Below are 27,401 nucleotides of genomic sequence, written 5' to 3' on the forward strand. Positions count from 1 at the left end.
AAGTAGATTTTGAAGACTATTTTGAAAATTTTAGCTTCCATCAGATGACTGTTTTGCTGTGGCTATTTTCTACCTGCTGTTCCCAGAAGAGCCTACCTCTGGAGGGCAAAGTGCTGCACCACAGTAGAATTCCTTCCATAAATACTATCCCCCTAATGTCTTCCTTCCTTTTATGGTTCGTTAGCATTTGATGCATCTGGACATAGTGATGAGTGATTGACAACTAAATAAACTATTTGTCCTCCAAAACAAGTATTTTAAGAGCTGGAGTCTTTTTAGTCACTTTGGCAGAAAAAATATTTTGCTTATCTTACTAAAAGGACTTTTCCCTCACAGCATTCAAAGCACATATAATAATAATATCTCTCTCACTTTTATCTTTCTTACTTTTTACGCTACTGTATTTCCTCATATGTTCTCTTTTGATTCCCTCTGTAGAGATGAGTAATCTTGGGTTTCAAGAGTTTAAGTGATTGGGACTTCCCTGGCAGTCCAGTGGTTGAGACTTCACCTTCCAATGCAGGGGGTGCGGGTTCGATCCTTGGTCAGGGAGCTAAGATCCCACATGCCTCACGGCCAAAACACCGAAACATAAAACAGAAGCAATATTGTAACAAATTCAATAAAGACTTTAAAAATGGTCCACATCAAAAAAAAAAAAAAAAAATCTTAAAAAAAAAAGAGTTTAAGTGATTGACCAAACTAGGAGGACTCAGATTTAGGCCAGTGCTGGTTTTCAACTAACACTGCAATAATCATAGCTAATTTTTGTCTTCCTTTTTTTGTATTGTACGGCCACACTGCTTATATTAATGACTGTTTCTGTTTGAGGGCTCAGGGAAGTTTCTTCCCCAACACGGCAAAATAAATTTGTCTTTCATAGGCGAGGTAGGAAGGGAGTGTTCAGAGAGCCCAGAATGTTTGTAAACATTAATTTATTCTCAAATTTAATTAATTCTCAAATTTGTTTGCATCCCCTGTGTCTAAGTACCACTCTCTCTTTTATTAGTGATAATTATTATTAGTACTTCTTATCTTTATTTCATTACTTGCTTTAAAATAAGCCTTGTGGAAGTGATATTCTTGTTTATTCCATGACTTCTTCACTTGAAAATATCCTTCAACAGCACTTACTTCTCAAGTAATGTTATGCTTATATCTTATTTGTGAAAATTACCATTTAATTCTATTTTTGTAATCATCCCACTTTTTAAAATGTTGAGCAAATATTTGTTAAGTGCCTCCTAAGTGCCATATTCTGTCTTTCCTTTCTCATGCTTGGCTTATAATAATGAGTGGACTCTTACTATAGCCATCTCTATTTTAATGAACTACAAAGTTAGAGAAGATTTCTATTAGCTATTTAAAACTCTTGTGTGTCTTTTTTCTTCCGTCACCCTTGTGTTTCACTATTATTGTTTTTCTAAAAGACAACTAACCATAAACCAATTTAAATACAACTTACTAAAATATTATCCTCAAAGTAAACATTGCTATTTTGAGATCTTTTGCTCCTCAATAAATTCGAAGATATTAGCTTAATGTACCTTTATAAGCAACATCGCAAGAACAGATTGTGCTTAACTCTCCAGAGGCCAATTTTCTTTCCTTATTTTAATAAAAACCTGGTCTTTATTCAATCTAATTACTTTTATTGCATCTGGAATCATTTTAAATTACTATTGAAACATTAATAACTCCAACTTAAAAAAAAACTTTAAAATCACAGAGTTAAAAGAAGACTAGAGCTTAGCACCATATTTCTTTGAGTAGCCCCTTTATCGACACAGGCTTTAATTGATGGACTGCTTTAGGTTGTAAGAGAGTAAGAAGTGAGAACAATTGGTGCTAACATAAATGTCAGCAGTTAGCTGAACATTCTAATTAATTCCTCAAGCATTGCTGATAACTGTTATGTACTGGAAAGACATCCCTTTATTAAACTGTAGGCTAAGGAAATGTTACTAAGATGTGTTTTCTTCTCCTCAGTATTGCTGAAATTGTTGAGTCTATTTCAACTTTTATGAGCTTATGTTTCAAAGCCGTTACTGAGAGGAACAAATCATAATAGAATTGAAATTGTAACAAATAAAATATTCTCTTAGGGTCGTTGCTTATTTGTGTGGAGAATAAATATCTTTTGATCCAAGATGCTCCTAAATACAAAGCAATGATTTTAATCAAATATTTTCTGAAAAAGAATCATTATATTGTCTTTAAGAGTTAATTCACATGCTACTTGTGACAATAGTCATCTGATCATTTACTGAGTTGAAGTTTATAATATTGTAAGATACCTTGAAAAACAAGCTTTTTTCTTGTTGTATGAAGTACTAATCAGAAGATAGTGGGTTATTTTCTACTCTTATATAATAAGGGACTTACATATAAGCCAACCCATTTTTTAAAAGTTGAATGTAATTTTACATATTTTACTAGCCTTTGCAATCCTTTGATGTATAAGACAAAGGACCAATAATAAGAATAGAACAAAGCCACTTTTTTCCTTGAAGCTCCTCTTTCTCATAGCCTACTCCACTGAAAACCGTGATTCCCATTGGTATTTATCCTCATTTGTTGTCCCTTTTGGGAATCATCTGATTTACGCTTGTTCTCTCAAACCTATGGTTTTTATTTCTAGCACAAAAGTCTTTTGAGAAATCTAATTTGACAAATTGTATGCTATCAGAATTCAAGTGTTATAGAACAATTTCATTTGCCTTTTTAAAATTGGAATTCAGCTTGAATTTCCTGTTCTTAATCTGCTATGAAGCACTCTAATTATTAGGGTAATGGCTGAATTTCCTTTCTACTGACAATGATACAAGAGTTCCTTTTTCCATTTCGGTGCTGGGAGGTGTCATGTTGTTGCCTATTAAATATGTGACAGCTGAGGTGTGAAATTCACTATGTTGCTGTAAAAAATCTGTGTGAACACGTCTTTCTCTTCCTCACTTACCCCCTTCTGTATTGCCAGGATATTAACAGTGAATTTAAGTGATATTAATTAAACTCTGTTCTTATTTGTTTAAAACCCTAAAAAAATTTCAGCAGACAAGAGCATAAAGTATATCCTACAGTAAACTTATGAGACCCAGGAATACAAAAAATGGATGTGTGACTATATATTATTATATTGCATAAGAAACATTTTATTCATACTAAAGTTGATAATCACCAATACATGTCACAATATATTTTCACTTTCCTTTAACATCCCTCAAGGCTTTATTTTAGATACGTTTCAATTTGAAGGTTAGTGAAGGTAAAAGAATAATGTTGAATTCTTTATAAAGTGTAGTGCTAAGGCTATAGAAAACAGTAGATCACAAGACAGGCACCAGGCCCATGAGAGCCAGTATCATGAGGGTAGGAGCTTGGAACAGAGGTCAGGAGTGGCAATAGGCCAGACCTCCAGGGAATAAATTAAAGAAAACAATCACTGTTTAGTCAAGTTAGAGGGAGAAGCCTTTCAACCTAGGTGCAAAAAAGTCAGGTAGTCTAGAAATTGTAAATGTCAATAATCGTATTGCCAACATACTTGCTCAAGCCCTGGTAAATGAGAACTCTGATGCAGAAGTTTCCTGCTACAGTAATAAGTGTAAATCCAACTCAATTTGAAATCCATGATGGATGTAAACCATCTCCCCCTCCGTCCCCTGACTAGTCAATCCCAAGTGTACGTCTCAACATGACTGTACCTTCTGATATACACTCACAAGTGAATAAGGAAGATTCCTTACCTTAGAGTCAGCCTTAGTCTAACCCAACATTTATTAAAGTGGGTTCTGTAGTTCCAGATTCTCTGTTAAAAAAAAAAAGAGTTCCATGATCCAATATATTTTGAAGTCCATATACTGTATGTTGCACTAGAAGCTACAGTGTTGATATTTTAACTTGTAACATTTTTGTTCATTTCATTCATGGATTCATTTATTCAACAAAGATTTATTAAATTCATCCTGTGAGTCAGACATCCACTAGATGCTGGGGACAGGATGAGGAACAAGGTAGATATGGTCTACACTCTGAACTCTTAACAGTCTGCGTAGAACAACAGATAGTAAAAATAAGCAACTACGATATAGTGTGGTAAGGACTGAAATAGGTGTGACCCAGGACTCAAAGGGAACATACAGCAAAGCCACCTAATTGGTCTTAAAAGGGTCCACAGGGGTTTTCTAAGAAGTACCATCTGTGCTAAAAACCTGAAGATCAAGTAGAAGTTACACAGGAAAGGAACTTTTAGTCACAGCAGCAGCAGTAATGATACAGCAAATAGTTAAAGCTGGCATGAACTTTTACTCTTTCTATCTGCCATATATTGTGCTAGATACTTTCCCAAGGGTTCTATCAGTAATCTTTCTGGGTAGGTTTTATTATTTACTCAAAATCATATGGTTAATAAGTGGCAAGAACTAGAATTTAAATCCTGTATGGTCTGACTCCAAAGGGTTTTTTCCGCTACTCCACAAACTACCTTTCAATGCAATTAACTGATTTTGATTAAATTTGTTTTGCTAAGGCAAAAAATGACTTGAGTGGTATCTTAAGTTTGCTTTGTCAGTGATTGTCATGTAGTATATATTAGGGTATTTTTTGATAGAATCACATTTTATATTTTAATAATTGTGATAAAATTTAGCATTTGGGTAGAAGTCTCAGAAGTATATTATGGCACTGAGTTCTGAAGTTCACATTCCAAATAGTATCTTACACAGAGAAGGTACTCAAAACAACACAGTTGTAACTTCACATTTTACTTTGAATAAGTGGTAGGGTAGTTTGAAAAGATAAGTTTGAACTCTTGTAAAGAAAGATGCTACTCACATTTTGGAAGTAATTTAATTCTCTGTACGACATGATCAGGATGGCCGTAGGATTTTTTATTTTTTAGATAGATTATATGTAGAAGGTGAAGATATGAAATCGAGCTCCTTAAAAAATGTCTGGACCTACCTATAACCAACAGCCTATATACACACATTTTTGGCAAGAATATGCATAGGTGATGTGAACTTCATATCTCATCATGTGTGGAGGTGCATAACATCAAGATAACTCACTATTAGTGCTTTTGCAAATCCTGATCTAAAGGAGAGTCAGATAAATAGTAGTAGGTAGACTTAAGAAAGTAAAATGGATTGCCCTAATCCTAACAGAAATGTTCAAAATCCCATGGTTCCTGGAGTGAGGTGAGACAGTCTTGCTTTTGCACCTAGTGATGGCAGATTGGGCCAGAAAGTGTAATTCACAGACCTGCTTTAATTGGCCACGTCAGCATGCCACTCATCACCAAACTCACCATCAAAATTATTTTTAACTAATCTAAATATTGTATATAAAATACAAATATATATTTTTAATTTCTCCTTTTCACCTTCAGGGAGTTATTTTGAGGAGTGAAATGGTCACAAGGGAAATTACTGGAAGAAAAAAGAGAAGTAAAGAACCTGGATAATCTGTAAACTTGGATTAATTCCCAAACCGTTGTAATTTATATTGACATCAACAAAATACTATTGCTGACTGGAATTTCATTGCTTTTTTATTCATTTTAGGGAAAGCTGGATGGCGGTGAAGAAAGAAATGCTCTTGTGTTGTATTTTATTCGTGATCAAATGTCAGTTTATTTCCTTACTTACTATAAAATGTGTTGGTTTAACTTTAGGGACACCACGGTCCAAACCCTTACTCTTCAGCCTTCTGTTAAAGATGGACTTATTGTGTATGAAGACTCACCTTTGGTTAGTAATACAATTATATGAATATTCTCAAACGTATTTTTTTGAATGATAATTATATTTCAGCCTTTGAGGGTGAGAAATCTCCCATTGGTTCTAATATGTTTCAGTCTTAACTGGAAAACACTCATTCATATGTCATTAGGAGAGTGGATATTTGAATGCAAATTACTGGGAAAATAACATGTTTTCTTATTCTGTTCGTCTCTCTCCAGAGTGAGAGATTTTGATATCCTCTAATGATTACTTTTCTATTCCAGAATTTTGAAAAAAGAAAGAAGTTTGCTGTTTTCAGATGTACAGACTTCAAAATTAGATAATGCTTCTAGAATGTTTTAAAAAATGATTTTAATTAATAAAATATTCACCCAATGTTTTAGGCAGCTGAGAAGATCATTTCTCAGCTTCTCACATGAGACCCAAAGAAATCTGGCCTGCCAGGCACACCTCTCTGTGTAGATAAATCCTCGGCAGCAATGGCACAAATAAGCCACCATGAGAACCTCTGTGGTCCAGACCCCAGCGATGGGAGTCTTTAGGACCTCCTGCCTGAATTCAACCAGATTGGACCTGACTTTTCTGTGAACAAAGATGTGAAGGCTGGAGTTAGGAGTAGAAGCTACATGTTTTCTCTCTCTCTTTTTTTAAATTCAGCTTATTTTTACGCTAAAATTAAAAAGAAAAATCCTTATTCATTTTTTTAAAATATGTAATAAAATATTTGTGGTAGAGAGAATCATCTGTGTCTTGATCTATATTTCCTTAAAATTATTTGCCAAAATTATGTAATGATAAAAGTTTATGATATGGTCCATTTTATGTTATATTTCTTACTATGTAAAAAAATAATCTTTGGTTTACATTTAAATTCATTGACTATCTCCTCCTATGCACTCTTTACTTTTTTTTTTTTTTTTAATTTTTGGCCATGCCACTCGGCTTGCAGGATCTCAGTTCCCCGACCAGGGATTTAACCCGGGCCATGGCAATGAAAGCACCAAGTCCTAATCACGAGGCCACCAGGAAACTCCCTCCTATCCACTCTTTAAAAATGTTTTTAAGGATTTTTCCGAGCTTTTACCTTTCTTCTAATAATGTCACCACTTAGTCATCTAAGACCTAGAACTCTTTCTTATTTTTCCTTTCACTTCTTCCCATCTAATCAGTTGCCAAGGCTATAGATTATACCTCTGGAAAACTCTTCAGATCAATATAATGCTTTTTATTTCCATTTTTTCCCATGCATCCTTCCCTAAAATCAGGTCCTCACACCACTTTTTTACCAAATTGTTATGGTGCTCCCCTTTTAGTCTATTCCGCATATTTCTACAGGATTAAATGTACTAACGTGTAGCTCCAAACTCCATTGTTATCATGTCTGAACTCATAAATCTTTAATTACATCCTATTATTTAGTGAGATAACGCACGTATTTTTTGGTCTGGCAGTCAAGTTTTTAGTAGTAGAGACCCGATCTACCCTTTCAGATCCTATTCTCTCTTTTCTTAACATTTAACGTCTGCTTCAGCCAAGATAGATATTCATATTCACTCTTCCCTCAGTGGGCTGCAGGATTTCTTGAGTTTGACCATTGCTTTCCTTTGTCTTGACTACCCATCTCCTCACCATACATACTGATCTCTTAAAATCATACACTCTTTTAGAGCCATCAAAAGTGCAATGTCCTGATATCCAGTATTGATTGTGATGTCTCACTCCTCTTAACCCCCATGGCACTTTAATTTCTCTATTCGTTATACTTGTTTTAATACTCCCCTACCCTGGGGTGTGAAATGTTGTGAATTCCGCCAACATAGGGATAATTATGAAGCTGAAGGAAAATAAAGTGATTACTGCAGAGTTAGCAGTTTAGTAACTATGAGAAGCTTTTGGTAGAGATCCATGAATTTTGTTTCTGGCTCTGCTACAGACATTTTTGTGACAGTGTATTTATAACTTACATAAAACCACCTATTATAAATCCAAATCAATGAGTGATGAAATTTTTAAAACGTTTGCTTTCATTTTTTTGTTTATGGTAAATGTTCTGTCTTCAAAGGTTAAAGCAGTAAAATTGGGTCATGTTCTGGTAGTAGATGAAGCAGACAAAGCCCCAACAAATGTCACCTGTATTTTAAAAACTCTAGTAGAAAATGGAGAAATGATTCTAGCAGATGGAAGACGCATTGTTGCAAGTGAGTACAAAAAAGCAACTTTTCTTTCAGTATATGCAATTTTTACACCTCCGGTATCAAATCACACACTTAGCTGGCTATTTATCTGCAAACAACAAGCATAAGTTCAATATAAGTCAAGTTGTCTGTATTGACAATTATTTGTAAAAATCAATATGCCTGAATCTAGCTTTGTCAGTTTCACTTTCTTATAGCCAGAGAGCATCTTTGAGCATTTCAATAGTAGTTTTAGGACAAATCGGCTTCATAGTTTTTCTACTCTGAGAATACAAACATATAATCCTTTGTATACTCATCTCTCAATTATTTGTGTGCAATTTATTTTCTTTCATTGTTATCTGGAATTTTTAAAGCTCTACCACATTTCTGTTACTCATAATATTAAAATTAATGTTATTATTAGCTCAGTATAATTAGAAAAAAATTGCTGGGCATTTTATACCTATCATATATATATATGAATATATCGGTGTGTATACATATATTACACACACATACCAGCTTCAGGAAGAAGTTAGTTATTCTCTGTTTTGGAGTATCTTCCTCCTTTTATTTTATTTTTGTTGTTGTTGTTAGGGGAAATGTACATAGATAAATCTCATAAGTCTGTTTAAGCTACAAGGAAAAATTAAGTTTGTCTAATGCAATGTGAGAACATTTTCTAGTTTCTAATACAAAATTTTTGTGTCATGAAAAGACTTGAAGATCTATAACTAGCCATTAAAAATATACAGTCAATAGTAAGGTAACCAAACAAGTTGAGACTAATAACTGAAATCTTCAATATTCAAAGAGAGTATATACAGAAGTCTCCATAAAAATGTACAAATGCATCACCACAGAGAATTCTTCTTGGACACTGTCATTGCAAGACTGCTGTTTCTAAGCCTAGGAAACTCAGCACTAATAAAAGTATTCTAACATTTCAGTTTCACAATGAATTTATGGGAAAAAATGAGAATTTGACTTAAACAGCCTGATTACTATCTTTTAGAAAGATCATTCAGACTCTTAAGATTAGAATGCTTCCTGCCCTTTTCAGAGGCATTATGAGGACAGTGAAATGGAAAGCAAGAAATAATTGCTGAAACAAACTTATAGTTAAACAGTGACTATCTCCTGGTAACCCTTTACATTTTTTTAATATATTTTTGAAGGATAGTCTAGAAGCAAAGGAGTCATCATAATTCTTAAATTCAAGTTTGATTGTAGATGGCATTTTAAACACAAGAGCAACTAAAGCTCTTTTGAACATGCTTTCATAAAGCATCACTTCTACGGCTATGTTTCTCATTTTCTTTGCCTTTTAAAATTTTCATGTTTTATTGCTATTTTTATCTTAGTTAACTAATTAAGTAAATTTTGTGTGTGACCACATACCCTTGTACTTACCACTACTGAAATTAGTGGAGATCAAACGTTAAAACTAATGGTGGTATTAGTACATGAATATATGGCACATTGAAAGGTTACTTTTTGGTATCATAAGAAAATACAAGTATAGGTTCTTACAGACTCATCTCAGATAAAACTCCAGGTGTTTCACAACTATCATTTCTTAAAGATGGACAGCCTAAGGCTAAGATTTAAATAAACCCAGATGACAGGTGTTTCTTCTTAAAATAACCATAATAAAGTTTTTACTATCTTAAATTATGGTTTGGACTAGCAGTTCTATCTGAAATGTACATCAGCAAGTAGTATATAATATTCACTTCCTTTAATACCTTAAACATTTGCACGAAGAAAGTTCCAGTCAACTTGAAATTATGTATTTTAAGAACTATGGTAGAATCCCTTGAATGGAAATTAATCACCTTTGCTCTAATGAATTAACTAGGTGGTCAAGACCTTTATTCTATGTGGTTAAGTTTCAGGGTGCGTAATCTAAACAGGAATTACTCCTTAGCTACAGAATGAAGGCTTTATGCAAAGTGATGCAGCTGCTGATTGGATGAAAACTAAAGGATGTTTGGATTATCCTTTGCGTATTCTTTGGATTATCTATTGTTATAGCTTCTTTTTTTTAAAGGAATAATAGCATCTCAAGCCAAGTTTAAGTACCATAAGACAACATTCAGACAAGTTTGCTTTTTAGACGTGCATTTAATTTACATAAAAATGCAAGTTCCCATATAGTTTAGTATACGCTTTACCAGTATTCTGTTCCTAAGCAAACTTTCTCAAAACTGTTTTTGTTTTCTGCAGACAAATTGTTACAACCAGATTTCTTAGAGTTGTTTTACAATTGAACAGTATGACTACTCATGTGATTTTAAAGGCTGTAACTTGATACTCTTAAGAATTATTAAGTATCTATAAAGAATAAATAGCAATTATGTTTTTCAGATTCTGCATTAGTCAATGGAAGAGAAAATGTTGTAGTGATCCATCCTGACTTTAGGATGATTGTTCTGGCCAACAGACCTGGATTTCCCTTCCTAGGCAATGATTTCTTCGGTACCTTAGGTAAAAACAATCTTGATAATAATAATAAAAACAATAGCAATAACAGTAAAAATATTGTCTTAGTAACAATACTGTAATGGCCATCACTGAATGCTATCATGTGCTGTCACCATCACAGCTACCTTGTGAGAGTACCTGTTATCCCCGTTTTAGGGAAGGAGGGGATCCTATTCAGAGAGATTCTTGTTTTAGGGTCAGTCAGATAAGTATTAGAATGGCTTCATATCTATGTGTTTTCTTACACAACTAAACTATACTTTGTTATTTAGGGCCTTTTAGAGTAAAACACAAAATAAGGAATGGTTTTTAGTGTTTGTTTGGTTTTCATCCCATCCCCCTATGAAAAGGTTTGAGGCCAGCTCTGGGGAGACTGATTCTCCTTGATTGGAGAGGCCCTGGGATAAACTGAAGCATCAGGAGCCTTTAAGAAGAGTTTCGTTTCTCTGTGGCGAGTAGGTAATTCTGGATACTGGGCATTCCATACTCAATGTGAAGCGAGCTCAGTCTCCTAGTAGGATTTTTCTTTGTTTTTTGGGGGTTTTTTTAACAGCTTTGTTGGAGTATAATTGCTTTACAGTGGTGTGTTAGTTTCTGCTGTATAACTAAGTGAATCAGCTATACATATACATATATCCCCATATCTCCTCCCTCTTGCGTCTCCCTCCCACCCTCCCTATCCCACCCCTCTAGGTGGACACAAAGCACCGAGCTGATCTCCCTGTGCTACGCGGCTGCTTCCCACTAGCTATCTATTTTACATTTGGTAGTGTATATATGTCCATGCCACCTTTTGATCTAGCAATTCCACATAAGGAATTTAACTAGGGATATTCCCCGTGCAATGATTTAAGTACAAGGATAGGCAATATAGCATTGTTTATAGTAGCATAAAAAAGCAAAAAGAAGAAAACAACCCAAATGTCTATCCAAATGGGACTGAATGAAGAAATTCTGTTATATCCACATAGCAGATTACTGTGCAGCTGTTACAAACAAATGGGATAAGTTTACTCATGCTGATACCAAAAAAAATCCTGGAAATATACTAAGTGAAGCAATAAGAACAGCGTGTGTAGTAGTCTACCATTTGAATTAATAGAGACTAAAAGGCGAGGGGGATATGTTACATGAATATGCTCGACATGCATAGAACTTCTCCAGCAGCACACTCGTCTCTTACGTCCTCTTACCTCGCTGACCTTGCTTCCTGCTCTGCTCTGTGCTGCTCTACTCAGCACTCACCCTCTTCCAGCCGCTCTGCTCTCCTGCCTCTTGAACACGCCAGCTGTACTTGCCTTAGCGTCTTTGCGTCAGCTTTACCTGCCATGCTCTTCCCTCAAATATCTGCATTTGCCCAATTGTCACCTTCTCAGTGAGGCCTACCTGACTGACTTCCCCCACCATCACCATTTCTGATGTCCTGTAGTGTGCTTTTTCTTTTTTCCTTGAAACATACAGTTTCTAACATTTGTAATTATTGTTTATTGTCTCCCCATGCCAGAATATAGACTCCATGAGGACAGAGGGTTTTGTGTTTTTGATCTCTGAGTTATATAAAGTACATAGAGTATTACTTGGCACATAGAAGGCATTTAATGCTTATTTGATGAATGAATGAATAAGGGTTCAAATATAGTTTTATATTAGTGTTACATTTGATTTTCAGCAAAAAAGACAAAAGCTGTTCTTCACTTTTGTATTTGAATGGGTTTAGCTTATGAGATACAAGCATGAAGTTGTCATGGTTGCATTTTATTCAGTTGCTTTCATGAATATGTGACAACAATAAAATAATGATTTGAGTGGTTTCTAAGTCAAAGTAAGTTCTAAATATCCTTTCTTTCTAAAATGAACATACCGAATAATGCAAGTCTATTTACTTTAACTTCCTTTGGCCCCTTGTCCTTTGGAGTGTGAATCAGAATTATGTGAACTTTTATATGAGAAATTCATTTCTCTCGAGCATAGATTATATTTTCTAGTATGTTCTCAGTTTTCTAAATTATGGATGAAATATTTTGTGTTTCTGCATTCCTTTTTCTTGATTTTAATTTAGACATTGTCTCTGCAGGTTTACTTTTCCAAAACCTACTTCTAAAGTATATTCTAGCAATCTGCACAAGATATAAATTGTTTAGAGAGTGATGATACTAATTCCCCCTTTTTTAGTATACATGAAGAGACATGCATATATGTGTATAATTTCTGAAGATATTCATCATGTGTTAAAGTTAAAAATGCAGTCTCAGAATCATATGAGGAGTATTTTCCAATTAATGGAAAAAGAATAAATTATCAAAACTATCTATGTTTGTATGTATGCATTTTAAAAAATACTAATATGTATGGAAAAATGAAGACACTGAACTATTAACACTGGGTGCCTATGGGGGAAGGAGTGGGATTAGCAGAGACACGAGAGGACTTCTCTTTTTTGCTCTTTGTATTTGAATATCTCCCAGTGAAATTGTATTCAAGTATTATACAATTTTTAACAAAATAAATCTATGTAGAATAAACCACACATCAGTCAGTTTCATTTTCTTTTGCTTTAGTTATTTGCCTTTTTCTCTATACCTATTTTTGGACAGGCTTTCTGTGCAGTTTTACACATTTAAAAATAGAAGTGCTTTGGTGAGCAACCCATGGCTCTTTTAACGACCATTCTGTATTTCCTATGGCATTATAATGGATTAGTTGCATGCTGAATGTGAGTCTTTTTTCTCTTGTAGGTGATATTTTCAGCTGCCATGCAGTTGATAATCCCAAGCCCCACTCGGAGCTCAAGATGCTCAGGCAGTATGGCCCCAATGTGCCCGAGCCCATCCTTCAGAAGCTCGTGGCTGCCTTTGGAGAGCTGAGGAGTTTAGCTGACCAGGGCATTATTAACTATCCTTATTCTACCAGAGAAGTTGTCAACATAGTCAAGCATTTACAGGTATGGCACATGCCTACGCTAAAAGTTTAAAAGAAGCCGTCAATCTTGTTTTTTTAGACTGCCTAATTTATACAAAATCTTTCCATTTCTCTATAATTCTGATTCAAGTGATATATATGAAATGTCTATAATCTAAATGAACATTTTCTGTTTAACCTTTGAATTGACTTTGGAAAGGTTCTGTGCCATGGCCATTACCAAGGAACTAGGAAATTTGGTGGAGGTTTTGGTGGGGGGGCATGGGAAGACAGGAGAGTGAGACAGCAGGGAAACTTTACTCCTGTTTGACTTTATACAACAAGCATATGGTATCTGAGTGAAAAATACTTTCATTTTGAAAAAAAAGACTTGGAGATAAAAAACAGACTGGGGGGCTTCCCTGGTGGCGCAGTGGTTGAGAGTCTGCCTGCGGATGCAGGGGACATGGGTTCGAGCCCTGGTTTGGGAAGATCCCACATGCCGCGAAGCAACTGGGCCCGTGAGCCACAAACTACTGAGCCTGCACGTCTGGAGCCTGTGCTCCGCAATGAGAGGCCGCGATAGTGAGAGGCCCGCGCACCGCGATGAAGAGTGGCCCCCGCTCGCCGCAACTAGAGGAAGCCCTCGCACAGAAACGAAGACCCAACACAGCCAAAAATAAATAAATAAATAAATAAATTTGTTTAAAAAAAAAAAAAAACAGACCGGGAACTGACAGTATTGATTACATACCTGTAAATACTGTGAGGAAATTTTATAAGCTGGAGTTAAGAGGGCAGGAGAATGGAATTCCTTAGAGCCATTTGTGATGCATAGTCCACCTTGGTAAAGAAGACAAAAAGCCCACGTAGATTCTACTTTTATAGCAAATAATGGTTTCCAAGCTAACAGTCACAACCTAATGACTCTTGACCTCTGCTCCATCCCCACCCTCCAAGGAAAACCTAGAAAGGAAAATAGAATGCTTTGTTCTGCCTGTAAAACCATGGTAAGTCCAGCTCAGATCCCAGCGCCTAAAGAAAATCAAGACAGAGGCAATAAAGGACCCAGACGACCCCACCGGTGTGAAGTTAGCTGTTAGTAGTACTTGTTTCCTTCCCTCTGCTCCTCCCTGTTTCTCTATTCTCTGTACATTTTACGTTCTTCTTCCCTTCTTTTCTTGTTCCATTATCTTTTTTTTTCATTTAGTCATAGACTTGTGACTTCTCTAAATACTTCTGTATTCAGAAGTATTCTGCTTTATTTAAATAGAATTTTTAAGTTTGGTCAGTCCAGTACTCATTTTAAAAGCAGGAGATTTCAGAAAGTGGTGGAAGTCACCAAACACCAGGATCTGAGTGCCGATTTAACATTTGAGAGAAAGAACTGTTCCCCCTCAAATTCTGATATTTATTTAAAAAGAAAAATATTAAGTCATCAGAGCAAACCTTCAAAGAGAAAAATATTCCTCCTATCTGGTTATCTGACAAGGCTAGTAAAGAAAGGTCTGGTAAAGTTCATTTGATCTTTATTGTTCTGTCAGTTTGGGAAATCTTTATAATACCGTGTATTTTATCACATGGTAATAAGGGAATTTTTTTTTTTTTAATACAGAAATTTCCCACTGAAGGTCTCTCCAGTGTGGTTAGGAATGTGTTTGACTTTGATTCCTACAACAACGACATGCGGGAGATTTTGCTTAACACTTTGCACAAATACGGGATACCTATTGGAGCAAAACCTACCAGTGTGCAGCTGGCAAAGGAGTAAGGCAAACTCACTACTGATAAAGTACTCTTGAGTGTTACTGTTCTGGTTCTCAAATGCTGATTATTCTGAATCTACTGTCATACTCTACTAAACTGAGTTGGTGCGGAAATTACTTTCCATGAGTAAACGCTTCAGTTATATGTTGCTATTTGCTGGCTGGATTTCAGTTAAATAGCATTATTTATAGGTCTGTAAATTGAGAACTTCAGTTATTTCGAATGTCCCATGAGTAGATGTAATGTAATCAAATAAAGGGAAATATTTGTTTCTTTAACAGCCTCTGTCCTTTTGTTGAATTCCTATGACTCTCATTTTTTCCTAATCTAGTGCAAAATCATTGTACAAACATGAAAGCTACATGAAGAGATAGTATGTATTTAGTTAAGATGTTCTTATTTATGTCACCATATATTTTTCTGTTATGATAGTTTTCTAAATTTATAATCATATTAACTTGAAATTTTGAGGTTACTTATTTCAGCTTGACAGATGAAAGAGGCAGGGAAAACAAGTGAGTTTTGTTTCATGTGGGCTAGTTGCCTGCCTTTTATTTTGTAATAACAGGCTACGTGCTTAACAAAGAATCTTGCAAATATGATGTTGTTGACCAGAAAGATAATTGACAGTATTTATTGGTAGGGTAATTAAGTCAGTGCAAATTCACTAGAAAACAGTTTTAAATACGCATAGCTTATTGATAATGCATCTAATGCTATTTTTGTCTATAAGAAAGTCAATTATCATAAATTCCCAAGGGACAAAAATTACCTTTAAATTATATATAACTGTCGTCTCATATAGGAGGAACTCTCTACCTTTCTTAGAAAAAATTTGTTAAATATAAATTAATGATTAATCCAGCTATATATGTATATGTGTGTATATATATACACACACACACATATATATTCTAAGTGTTTACATCATCATTATTTATTTATTCTTTTAAGTTATTATAAAACTTGTTAGAATATATGCCCATAAAAATAAATTTTTAAAGCTTTAACAATTTCTTCAAGGATTTCTTAAAGAGAAACAAATATTTCCCTTTAGTGGTAAAGGAGCAAGATGGAGTTATGTTAGAAATTATCAGTGAATTGGTTTATATTATTAATAAGTTAGTAAATTTTCTTTTTGAGAAGAGTGATTTGGTGTCAGTTGCTAATATATACACTTTTCTGTAAAATACTATTTTACTGATTGATTACCAGTATTTATGGGCATTTTGAAACTAGTTTGGTAATTTAATGGGTATGGCTTATCTTCTATATTAGAGAGTTCAAGAAATGTCTTTAATATGCAAACTTCTATTAGTACTCATATTTTTTACTTCCTTTTTATAAATTATATCTTTAGTTTCAATTGGAAATAAGATGATTTTTATTAACATTAACAAATTTATATAGAGTTGTAACTTCATGGAAACCAGGGTTGTGCTTTTTAAATAATTTTTTTTATACTCTTGTACAACTTGAAATATAAATTCAAATACATATTAGTTGGTAAGATCAATCAAAAGAAACTTGTTGGCAATTTAAGTTTTAAGGAAGACAGATAAAATGATTTAACTTATTCATTACTGTCTCCAGTTCTAAACTGAACAATTCTTGCCATGGCTTGTTCATTGTTGCCATGGCAAGTTAATTCCAGCTCTAGTACTTACTTATGAGTGGAAGCAAAAGTACATTGAGCCTGGAAACAAGATGGTCATGCCTAAGACCAGGACGGAAAGAACTAGTTGTCCACCCACTGTGTATAGCTAAAAATAGACTTGTAGCCCATGTGGGGGATGTGTGAGTTTTTCTTCAGGGTGGAGATAATGGTAGACTATGATTTGCACATTCAAAGCATTTTTTTCCTCACCTGTAAATTGCAATGACTTGAGCAGCTCAAAAGTAGTGATGTTTTATTACCCTTTAGTGAAAACCACAGGTTCCATATGTTTTATTTCTATTGAATTATCAGCCTTGTACTTTGAGAGGGTAGCATGGTAAAGTGAACAAAGCAATGTCCTGGGAATTCAGCAGTTAGTCACATGTTCAACCTGTATGTCTGGGTCAGACATGAAGAAACAGATTTTACCCTGTTTGTAAAATAGAGAGCATTTTATTCTAGATAGCATAACCATATACCTTTTCACCTAATTAATACATTTTTTAGAATGAAAGGGCACTATTAATAATAACTCTGTAAAAAGAGATGTAAGATAAGACTGTCCTAATGAGACCAGAATATATTTTCATCTTTATAAGGTTAATAAGGTTCATTCCTATTCTGACATCCTTTGCATTTTAATATAATCTTAATTTTCTCTCATCTGCAAAAACAAAAACAAATTAAAAAGAAGTGATACTAACACTTTCTGTTTCCCCCCTAGAGTAGCACAGTTAATAGTAATCACATAGACCTCTGAAGATTTAAAGTTGCCCTCATGCAGTCTTATGATTTGCTTTGACTTTTCCATACCTTTTGCTAAACCTTTTACTTCACTAGACCTTTTGCTACATCCGTTCTTTGAGGGTGCTCCTGCCCATCTCTGGAGATACTATGTTACTGAAGAAGATCCACATTGGATTTCTGTCCCTAAGGAAGACGGACCAAATGTTTTAATTGCTATTAATATCCTTTTGCCCTGAATGAAAAATTGTTGCTGTCAATTTTGTTCTCTAATCCAGTCTTTATTTGATAGGAGCAAAATTACATTGAATCCAGAATAAGATGGTCACATTCACACACAAGATAGGGATGGAGAAGTAATTGACCATCCACTGCATATAAGTAAAAAGAGATGTAAGACAGATGTTGTAGAAGAGGGAAGTTTTCATGTGTCTTCTACAGCACCTTCCTCCTCAGCTGAAGTCAGAATATACTTTGGCTGTTTGGTGATGTCCCGTTAGTCCTCTTTAGTGAAATTCCTAAGAGAGATCCTGTCACTTTCCCTTTTATTCTCCTAAATAGTGCAGTGATGCTACCTATCCCATAGGTCTCTGTACATTGTTTTTTTTAATTTTAATTTATTTATTTTTGGCTGTGTTGGGTCTTCGTTTCTGTGCGAGGGCTCTCTCTAGTTGCGGCAAGCGGGGGCCAGTCTTCATCGCGGTGCGCGGGCCTCTTCACTATTGCGGCCTCTCTTGTTGCGGAGCACGGGCTCCAGACGCGCAGGCTCAGTAATCATGGCTCACGGGCCCAGCCGCTCCACGGCATGTGGGATCTTCCCAGACCAGGGCTCGAACCCGTGTTCCCTGCACTGGCAGGAGGATTCCTAACCACTGCGCCACCAGGGAAGCCCGCTTAGTTTATTCTTAAGCCAGTTTCTTTTTTTTTTTTTCCCCAAAGCATTTATTGCCTGTTTGTCACTGGCAAAGTACTACAATCTACCAAACATTTATTTGTGTAAGTCAAGTAGAATAAAAAATTTGAGGAAATTTAAAGGCTTTTATATGTAGGATTTCTCTATGATGCATATTTACTAAATGAAGAGTGATATCCCATTTATTTTTTAAATAAATTAGCAAAGAAAATTAAAACACTAATAATTCCACCATCCAGAGACAACCATTGTTTAATCCTTCTAGATCTTTTCCTAGGATTCTATGTGTTATTTCAACTGAGAAATATTTCTTTCTAGTTTTTCTTTTCTGAGTTTTTCTTCTTAATAGGAGAGACATGTCCCTGAAAGGAGATCCTTTTTTGAACACTTCATTCTCAATCTTCTTTGTTGAAAAGAAATATATCTATAATGGTTTAGATTCAAGTATGTATGACATTCCTCCCATTACCCCACTTTTTTCTCCTTCCCTCTTGTTAGTTGAGTTTTTAGACTTAAGAGATTTATTCTAACGTAATGAACAGATCATAAAGCATATTTATTCTAACGTAATGAACAGATCATAAAGTATCTAAGGTGCTTTATGCCAGGCATTTCTCTGGCATTTCAACACAAAGTAAGGAATAAACACATTAATATCAACACTTTGTGTCTTTATGCATATGTTTCAATGTCATTATCCTTTACAGACTCATAGAAATGCTGTTGCTAGATAGACTGTACATCTATAAATGACTGTTACATGTGACTGCTCTTTTAAAGTGTCCCATAGCTGGTGAAGAAGCCCTATGGAGTCTTGTAATTACTCCTCCAGTGTCCTCTTGATGTCTGTATTCTCTCTCTGCTTTCAAATGCTTTATTAAAATTTTTTTATCTTCATTTTTCCGGCAAAATAAGGTAACTTTATGTGGTCTAAGACCATATTAGCCAATATTTTTATTAAATTTCTCTAATAGGTTCGCATTTTAAATAATTTAAAAACACAGTGGTAGCTGTTGATAGTAGTTGCCTTTGGGAGAGGCTCTGGAAAGGGGAAAGGGGGCCTCACTTTCTATTCTAACATGTGTATTATTTTCTATATTTTATTTTTTAAATATCCATAGACTCTCTGGGCCCTGGAATTTTTCATTCTGTTTTCTTATTTAAATAAAATTAAAATGTTAAAGTAAAGGTCTATTCTGAAATTGCTATTTCGTGGGACCTTTGCCTCCAGGACAGCAAAGCTTACACCGCTCTGCAATGCCTACTCTAAGGGTGTAACATTGGCACCCTTACCAATGACAAACGAGAAATCAAGTTAACCGGACATTGCTACGGCAGTTCAACACAATATAAGTAAGTTTTATGCATTGGTAGACATCAACATAAACGTATCAAGGGAGGGAAGACAACACATTTTTAAGGCAGCAAAAATTAAAATATTGATATTTATCAAATGCTTACTAAGGGCTCTAAGCACTTCACAAATACTAACTCAATCTATACAACAATTCTGTTTTTTCTATTGGGCAAGTAATTCCTTCCTATTTTATTATCTAGTAGGTGTAAGAGCGTGTGTGTGTATGTGTTACAGATGAAGAAACTGAGGCTCAAGAGACTCTAAGTAACTTAACAAATTATACAACTAATAAATGGCAGGATGGGAGATTCAAACACAGATCTGTCTGTTCCAGAGCCTTTTTGTTCACTCACCATGCAGTCTCCACATTCTTGCATGAGAAAAGCAATGTAATCAACACTGGATTGCAAGATTTTAAAGATAATGTTTCTAAAGAAACTTCAGAGTTGTTTTCCAAATTTCATTTCCTACCCTTTTGGGACATATATCATGCAAAATACACATTTAACTTTTATGTTAGTGACTAGGACCATCGTTTTAATCACAGTGTCCTTTAAATTAATGCCATTTGTCATGGATTACAGAAGTAAATAAAAACATCTTTTTTATACGATGCAAACAAATTTGCTTATATCTTTTCTCCTACAATAAGGATTTGATTTTTGAAAAATCAAAATAGGTGACATTCACAAATTCTTCAAAATGAGTAGAACGATTCTTTTCTTTTTTCAGTTTATTCTATATAGAATCCTTTGCTTAGAACTACCATCCTCAAAATCACATTCATTATATAGTTAGCTTTGGCAGAATAATTATAAATCACTGTGCATTTCCTGTGCATCTGTGAGTTGCTTCTAAGTCATTACAAATTAGAGTTGGCCTCCATCGCGGGGCCAATAGCTCCTGTGTTCAAAGGTGGAATGGATTCCCCAGGGGAAAGGTCGGGTATACCTTCTTGTAGTCCGGGTTCAGACAGATCAGGACGAATCTTGTTGGGGAGGTACTCAAGTGATTCAAACTTACAATACCGGATTGTACAAGCAATACAAGCCTTTAATGTCCTTCAGACTCATAGATTCTATGGTACACTGCCCCTAGATGAATTGGATAGCTGAACAAGTTGTCACTCTTCTCCCTTATATCAGCAACCATTCATTACTTTATCAGCCAGTCTCACAGCATGTTTTAACAGAACTCCCGATGAGGGTAGCTAAGGTCATGCTTTCCTGTTGTAAGAGGTGTTGATGTTTCATTGCAGTGTGTGTTACATGATCATGTTTAGTATTGATCTTTCTCTTTAGAGTAGTGCCAGGTGTGCACATTTGCAGACAGAATAGCTTCCTCTATATTGAATGTGTCTTAAAAGGGTATCTGTCTAGAATCAGTTTTCTACATGAAGACTTATCCTGTGTAATTGGAACATCAACAGCAGCTGCTGCTTCTTCTCTGACCAAGACCAACTACGGGGTCTTCCAAGTACCAGAGACATCAAAAACACCCCCAACCAGGGCCTCCCTTAGGAGTAATTTCATAAGGTTTATCTTTCAATATAAGAATGATTATCAGTTTACTATTTATCCCATTAAATTAAAAGACTCACTTCTTAAAGTTTTGTGCTTCTCCTTCCATTTTCCAAACTATTATATGGTATAATTTTCTTTTTGAAGTCTAGTTTTTACAGATGAGTTCATTACATTGATCATGAAGTTCTAAGGTGTGCAATTCCACTCTGCATCATGATTTACTTGCACTTCGTAAGAGAGCTCTTAGTTTTCAAAAACAGTAAGATTTACATAATGACACTATTATAAGCAGAAGGGTGGTATTGGGCTTTATAGTTTCACAGTCCTTGCCCTTTATTCTCTTGGTATATTATGAAGTAGCTTCACAGCCATTTTATTTGCTTTCAGCTCCTTTATGGGGGTGCAGAGAAAAATTTAAAAATATAACCTATCTACATAGAAATTGTCAAGATCTATGAATCTTCTTCCATACTCATCTTCAGCAGTCTCACAGAATAATCTTTGGTCCTTTAGGCATTTGTAAGTGATATCTGTCACCTGGCTGAATAGAAATCCCCAATCCCGACCAATAGGTAACTCTTCCAAATACACTTGCAAAGTAGATTGCATTGTTTGTTGAGAGTCATGTAGTCAGGATGCAGTGAGGAAGATCTGCCATGGTGGTTTGCAACTTGCCATCAAGATGAGAAGCAAGTGGGTGAAGATGTTGTCAGTTGTAATGTAACCAAGTATTCATTCATTTAACAAACACTATTGAACATTTATGTGGCAAACACTAAGTAGGGAGTTAGAAATATAAAGGTGAAGAGGGCTCAGTACCTGCCTTCAAGGAGGTCATAATAATTGGGGAGGCACTGAAGCAAAGAGTGACTTGTGTTCTGTGAGAGCCACACAAGAGCAAGCGAAGAGGTGGGGTTGCTGCCTTCTGCCCTGGGGGAGAGTAACCCAGCTGAATCTTTACAGGATGACTAGGCGTTCTCCAGGCAAATAAAGGAGAAGAAAGCGCTTCAAGCAGAGACAGTTTTAAGAGGGCATGGTGCCTTTTGGAAAATGCAAGTATTTTGGTGACTAAAACTAAAGATTAAGTGAGGGCATGCTATGTGGTGCAACTAAAAGGGAGAGAAGAGTCGGGGGAACCATAGAAGAATTTGAAGCCAGAAAGTAGCATGGTCTGATTCATAATTTAGGAAGACCCCTTTAAGTTTTCTAAAGATAAGAAACTGAAAGGCAGTGAAACTGAAGGCAGGAAGACCTACCTGCTGGGAAGCAACTGCAGTAATCCCGGTGATGAACAGTGAGAGTTTACATTGTGGCAGTGGGAATGAAAAAGAGGGACACCGGTGAGAGAGGTTTCCATAGCAGAATCGATGGATTCTCAAGTGAGTAAGATGTAAGCCTTACCTTCAATGAATTAACAATCTTCGGAAAACATGTAAGCTCCCAACCTTATTACGCAATGTTATGTTCAAAGTGCTACATTTGCAGTCGGGTTTCTCATCCTATGAGTCCTTTTTGTGGGAAATAACAGGACTCAAACAACTTTTGTTTGTTTGTTTGTTTTCTGGGAAAATTTCCAACTGGGAAAGTTTCAGTCCCAGTCATTATTGATGTGAATAATTAGAAAAGGAAAGAATTTAAGATTGGAAAATACTGAGATGTAGTTGGTAAAGCAGATGGCAGAAAAAGAGAAGTTTTTGCAGTGAAATTTGAAGAGAGATGAGGGAAAGGAAACCCAAGCCCCAGAACTGTAGTTTCACAACTTCTATGAAGAAGAAGAAAGCCAGAGATGTGTGGAGCAAGGTGACAACATCTGCTTTAGCACAGAGTGACCCTGGGCACCAGCACTGACACTGCACAGTGTCAAGCTGGATATTGGGGAGCAATTTGAGAAGTGTTAGCCAAGAATAACAAGTCTCCCTAAATCTTTTTCCATCCTATATCCAAATGAATCTTTATTTCTGTGACCACAGCAGGACCTTGGTGGCAGAGGTGCATAGTCTAAGTTATAAAGTGAAAACCATAATGTCTAAATGCAGAGCCAGCCAATGAAAGGAAAAGCACATGTACATACTCGTGTCCATATCATTTGCAGCAAAGCAAAATTTATTTACCAGCAACATGTGCGACTGTAGGGAAGGGAAATTCAGAAGTTTCTAGCAAACAAGGGAGGGTAGTTGGGGATAGTAGTACCCATTATTACTAATTTAAAGTGTTTAAAGTGGCATTTCTGTTTTCTCTATGTAGTGTGTTGACTTTTTATTTTAGTAAGTATAAATATTTACAAGGGATTTCATAGATTCACTTCTGACCATGCTCTCTAAAACTGTTATTCTCTATCAGGTCTTAAATTTGAAAATTGCAAATTCTACAGAACTCTATCTTAAGAGTTTCTGAGAGTTCCATATGTACAAATTTCCACGGAAACCCAGAAGAGCAAGAGATTCATTCTGCCCAGAAAGAAATATGGGAGAGGGATGCAAGGGGAAGTAACATTTGAATTGGGCCTTAAAAATGAGAAGGATTTCATCAAGGAGACAATAGCAGAAAGGAATTCTGGGCTGAAGTAATAACCTCATGGAAGCATGAAAATGCATAGCATGTTCAGGAACAGCAAGTAGCAATTTGAGGTAACTAAGGCATACATTAGCTGGAGAGTAAGAGGAAGGGGTAAGAACCAAAGGTGGAAATGTTTGTCAGGGTTATTCTATTAAAGGTTCCAGTAAACTCAGTTGGATAGTCCAACTTAATTTTTCCCAACTTTTAATGAGTGAGGCCTGCTAAAATTGGAGTTGTTCTTTTTCTTCTCAAAGATGGTAGTAATTGGTGAATTTTTGAGTGTCGGTGGAACTACCCAGAGGGGTTCCATTATTCCCATGAAAATTAGTAGTTCTTGTGGTAAGGAAATGTTTTCAGAATTGTTGATAATAGGTATATCAACAACTTTTGCATAATGCCCCTAGAAAGATCCAAATCTTTTTCATGTGTTTCTTTCATACTCCAGAAATAGTATTGGCAAATGTTCAGAGAAGGCAGAAGTTTGCCACAACAAACTATTTAAAACCCCAGCTCACCTCTATGGAACAATCTTAGACAAATCTCTTGTATGTCTTTCAGACTCTATAACTCAACTTTGGTGTCCATACGCACCGTGTTATGAAATGTATGCATACTTAAAAAAAACTTCTTTTTCCTGTCTGTAACTTGGCTAAGTGCTATAATTTGACCTGAGTCATAATTTTGAAAAGTCACCTTTTTTTTTGGTTAAAAGTTTTTCTTCCAGATCTTTATTTATTCTTCCACAAGGGATTAAGAAACATCACAACATATGAATTGAAATACTTCATTGTTTTAAAAAACATAAATTCATGAATGACATGATAAAAAGTAGTGCTATTTATAAGTCTTAAGTTCATCCACTTCCCCTTTAAAATAAAATCCAGACATCATTCCAGCTAGGACTTTAACAAACTTAAACAATACAAGTGACAGGATCTTAAAACTATGGAAAATGCCATTGTTGTTTCAATCAAATCGGGTATAACAACTTAAGTCTGGTTGGAGTTCAATGACAGATTTCAGTAATGGAATATAGGGCCTTTTGCTAACTGGTTAGTAGTTTAGAATTACCCCCAAATTAATGTTGAATATGTTTCGAATTCCAAAGCTTGTTCATACACTCGGTTATAATTCCCCTTCCCCCTAACTACTAACTTACTGAAGGGGAGAGAGTTAGTAACCGTCAAATTTTTCCACAACTTATTGGGAGGTCTTAGTAGTGGAAAATAAATGAGGGGCTTTGGTTTACCTCAATTGGCCAGCCTGGAGCCCACAGGAAGTCTAGAAACAACTCCCCGTGTTACCAAGGATCTGACAGAGTCAGTTTGATTGTGCAACACCAGAACACCCTGCGTATGTGACTTTCAGTTGCAATTGTTAACGCTAATAGCATCTTGTTATGTGGTTCTAGAATAGATTCTATATGGGGTACCTGAAGGTCTTTCCCATACTCTGCCAACCAAACTGCTAGTACTATTTTTAAATGGAACCAGGCAACCTGTAATTTCCATGACTGTTACTTAGAATGAGTTGGCAAGTTCAAAGCAGCTTTCATGAATATCCCTGGGGGTTGTCAGTAAAAACTGGAAGTCGAGTAAAGTTACTTTTTCCCAAATGGATAAAGGTTTTTGGTTTTGTTTTGTTTTTAGCATCTGTATGATATTCAGTGGGATTATTAAAGGATATATTAGACATGTTTTTTAGGCTAGATTTCAACCTATCAACCAAGCATCATTTTTATTAAGCAATTCTCCACTTCTGATTAGATTTCCAGATGTGTAACTGTTTCTGTTGTCTTCAAAGAGCCAATTTAGGATGTATGTAGAGCTCCTTTAAAAAAAAGCAATTTTGTCTATCAGGCACCTATTCTATTGATAGGTATAGATAATTTCATTCTGATTATTTATTTTAACTCCAGAGCACTAAGGTAATGTAAGAGCTACCACTGGTACTTCGCTCCACTCGCTTCAGTGATCATAAGAGACCTCCCCCAGCTGTAAGAAACCGGAACCTTACAGATTATCCCTTTCATCTCACAAAGGAAGAAATTAACACTCAGAGAAATTATCTAACTTTCCCTTTCACAAATTTGCTAGTTAATAAAAGAACTAGCACTAGAACCTACTAAGTCTTCTACACTAGAGGGAAATTAGGTGTGTCTCCTTCCTTTGTTTTCTCCTCTATATTTAGAGACTTAATTCTCCTTTGGTGAACTGCTGAAAGCAATGAAGAATACTGTTCATCCTCTAAGAAAGGTGAGAGAGATTCCAGTCTATGAGATGTTTTCAAGATCTGCCCTTTTGACATGGAAATGTGTTTTTATTACATTTAAGAGAGAACACAGTAATAGTAAATCCCCTGACTCACTGCCTCTTCCACCTCATTACCGGTAGAAACATGGAAATAAGTGGATGACCAATCAGGATAATTGTCCACGTACTTAAAATGTATTTTAAATGACAGATACAAAAACACATACGTACTTTTGAATGATTTATGACTTAGAAAAATTTCAATGTAAGTTTCTTTTAAATTTCTTTCCTTCTGTGTTAAACATTAGCATTTCAAAGGACAAAAATCATATTCCACCAGAAACCGTGGTTTCGTATTCTTTTTTTTTTGTGTACAATTTAGCAAAACTTTTTTTAAATTTAATTTTATTTATTTTTTATACAGCAGGTTCTTATTAGTTATCTATTTTATTCATATTAGTGTATATATGTCAATCCCAATCTCCCAGTTCATCTCACCGCCACCAGCCCCCACCGCTTTCCCCCCTTTGGGGTCCATACGTTTGTTCTCTGCATCTGTGTCTCTATTTCTGCCCTGCAAACCGGTTCATCTGTACCATTTTTCTAGATTCCATATATATGCGTTAATATATGATATTTGTTTTTCTCTTTCTGACTTACTTCACTCTGTATGACAGTCTCTAGATCCATCCATGTCACTACAAATGACCCAATTTCGTTCCTTTTCATGACTGAGTAATATTCCATTGTATATATGTACCACATCTTCTTTATCCATTTGTCTGTCAGTGGGGATTTAGGTTGCTTCCATGACCTGTCTATTGTACATAGTGCTTCAGTGAACATTGGGGTGCATGTGTCTTCTTGAATTATGGTTTTCTCTGGGTATATGCCCAGGAGTGGGATTGCTGGGTCATATTGTAATTCTATTTTTAGTTTTTTAAGGAACCTCCATACTGTTCTCCATAGTGGCTATATCAGTTTACATTCCCACCAACAGTGCAAGAGGGTTCCCTTTTCTCCACACCCTCTCCAGCATTTGTTGTTTGTAGATTTTCTGATGATGCCCATACCAACTGGTGTGAGGTGATACCTCATTGTAGTTTTGATTTGCATTTCTCTAATAATTAGTGATGTTGAGCATCTTTTCATGTGCTTCGTGGCCATCTGTATGTCTTCTTTGGAGAAATGTCTATTTAGGTCTTCTGCCCATTTTTGGATTGGGTTGTTTGCTTTTTTAATATTGAGCTGCATGAGCTGTTTACATATTTTGGAGATTAAACCTTTGTCCGTTGATTTGTTTGCAAATATTTTCTCCCATTCTGAGGG

At 35.5% G+C, this 27,401-nt stretch overlaps 1 protein-coding gene across 4 annotated transcripts in view; it reads left to right on the forward strand.

The window, feature by feature from the left end:
• VWA8 (von Willebrand factor A domain containing 8) overlaps positions 1–27,401 on the forward strand; it is a 372,416-nt gene that overhangs the window by 200,409 nt on the left and 144,606 nt on the right. For all 4 annotated transcript variants that reach the window (XM_068526337.1, XM_068526340.1, XM_068526339.1 and 1 more), the window contains exons 22-26: positions 5,672–5,747; positions 7,804–7,939; positions 10,289–10,408; positions 13,141–13,346; positions 14,919–15,070. In XM_068526337.1, the coding sequence (XP_068382438.1) occupies positions 5,672–5,747; positions 7,804–7,939; positions 10,289–10,408; positions 13,141–13,346; positions 14,919–15,070 (690 nt within the window). The remainder of the gene's footprint in view (positions 1–5,671; positions 5,748–7,803; positions 7,940–10,288; positions 10,409–13,140; positions 13,347–14,918; positions 15,071–27,401) is intronic.

This window comes from Eschrichtius robustus, chromosome 18, assembly GCF_028021215.1.
Source record: "Eschrichtius robustus isolate mEscRob2 chromosome 18, mEscRob2.pri, whole genome shotgun sequence".
In the NCBI taxonomy this organism is placed as follows: domain Eukaryota; kingdom Metazoa; phylum Chordata; class Mammalia; order Artiodactyla; family Eschrichtiidae; genus Eschrichtius; species Eschrichtius robustus.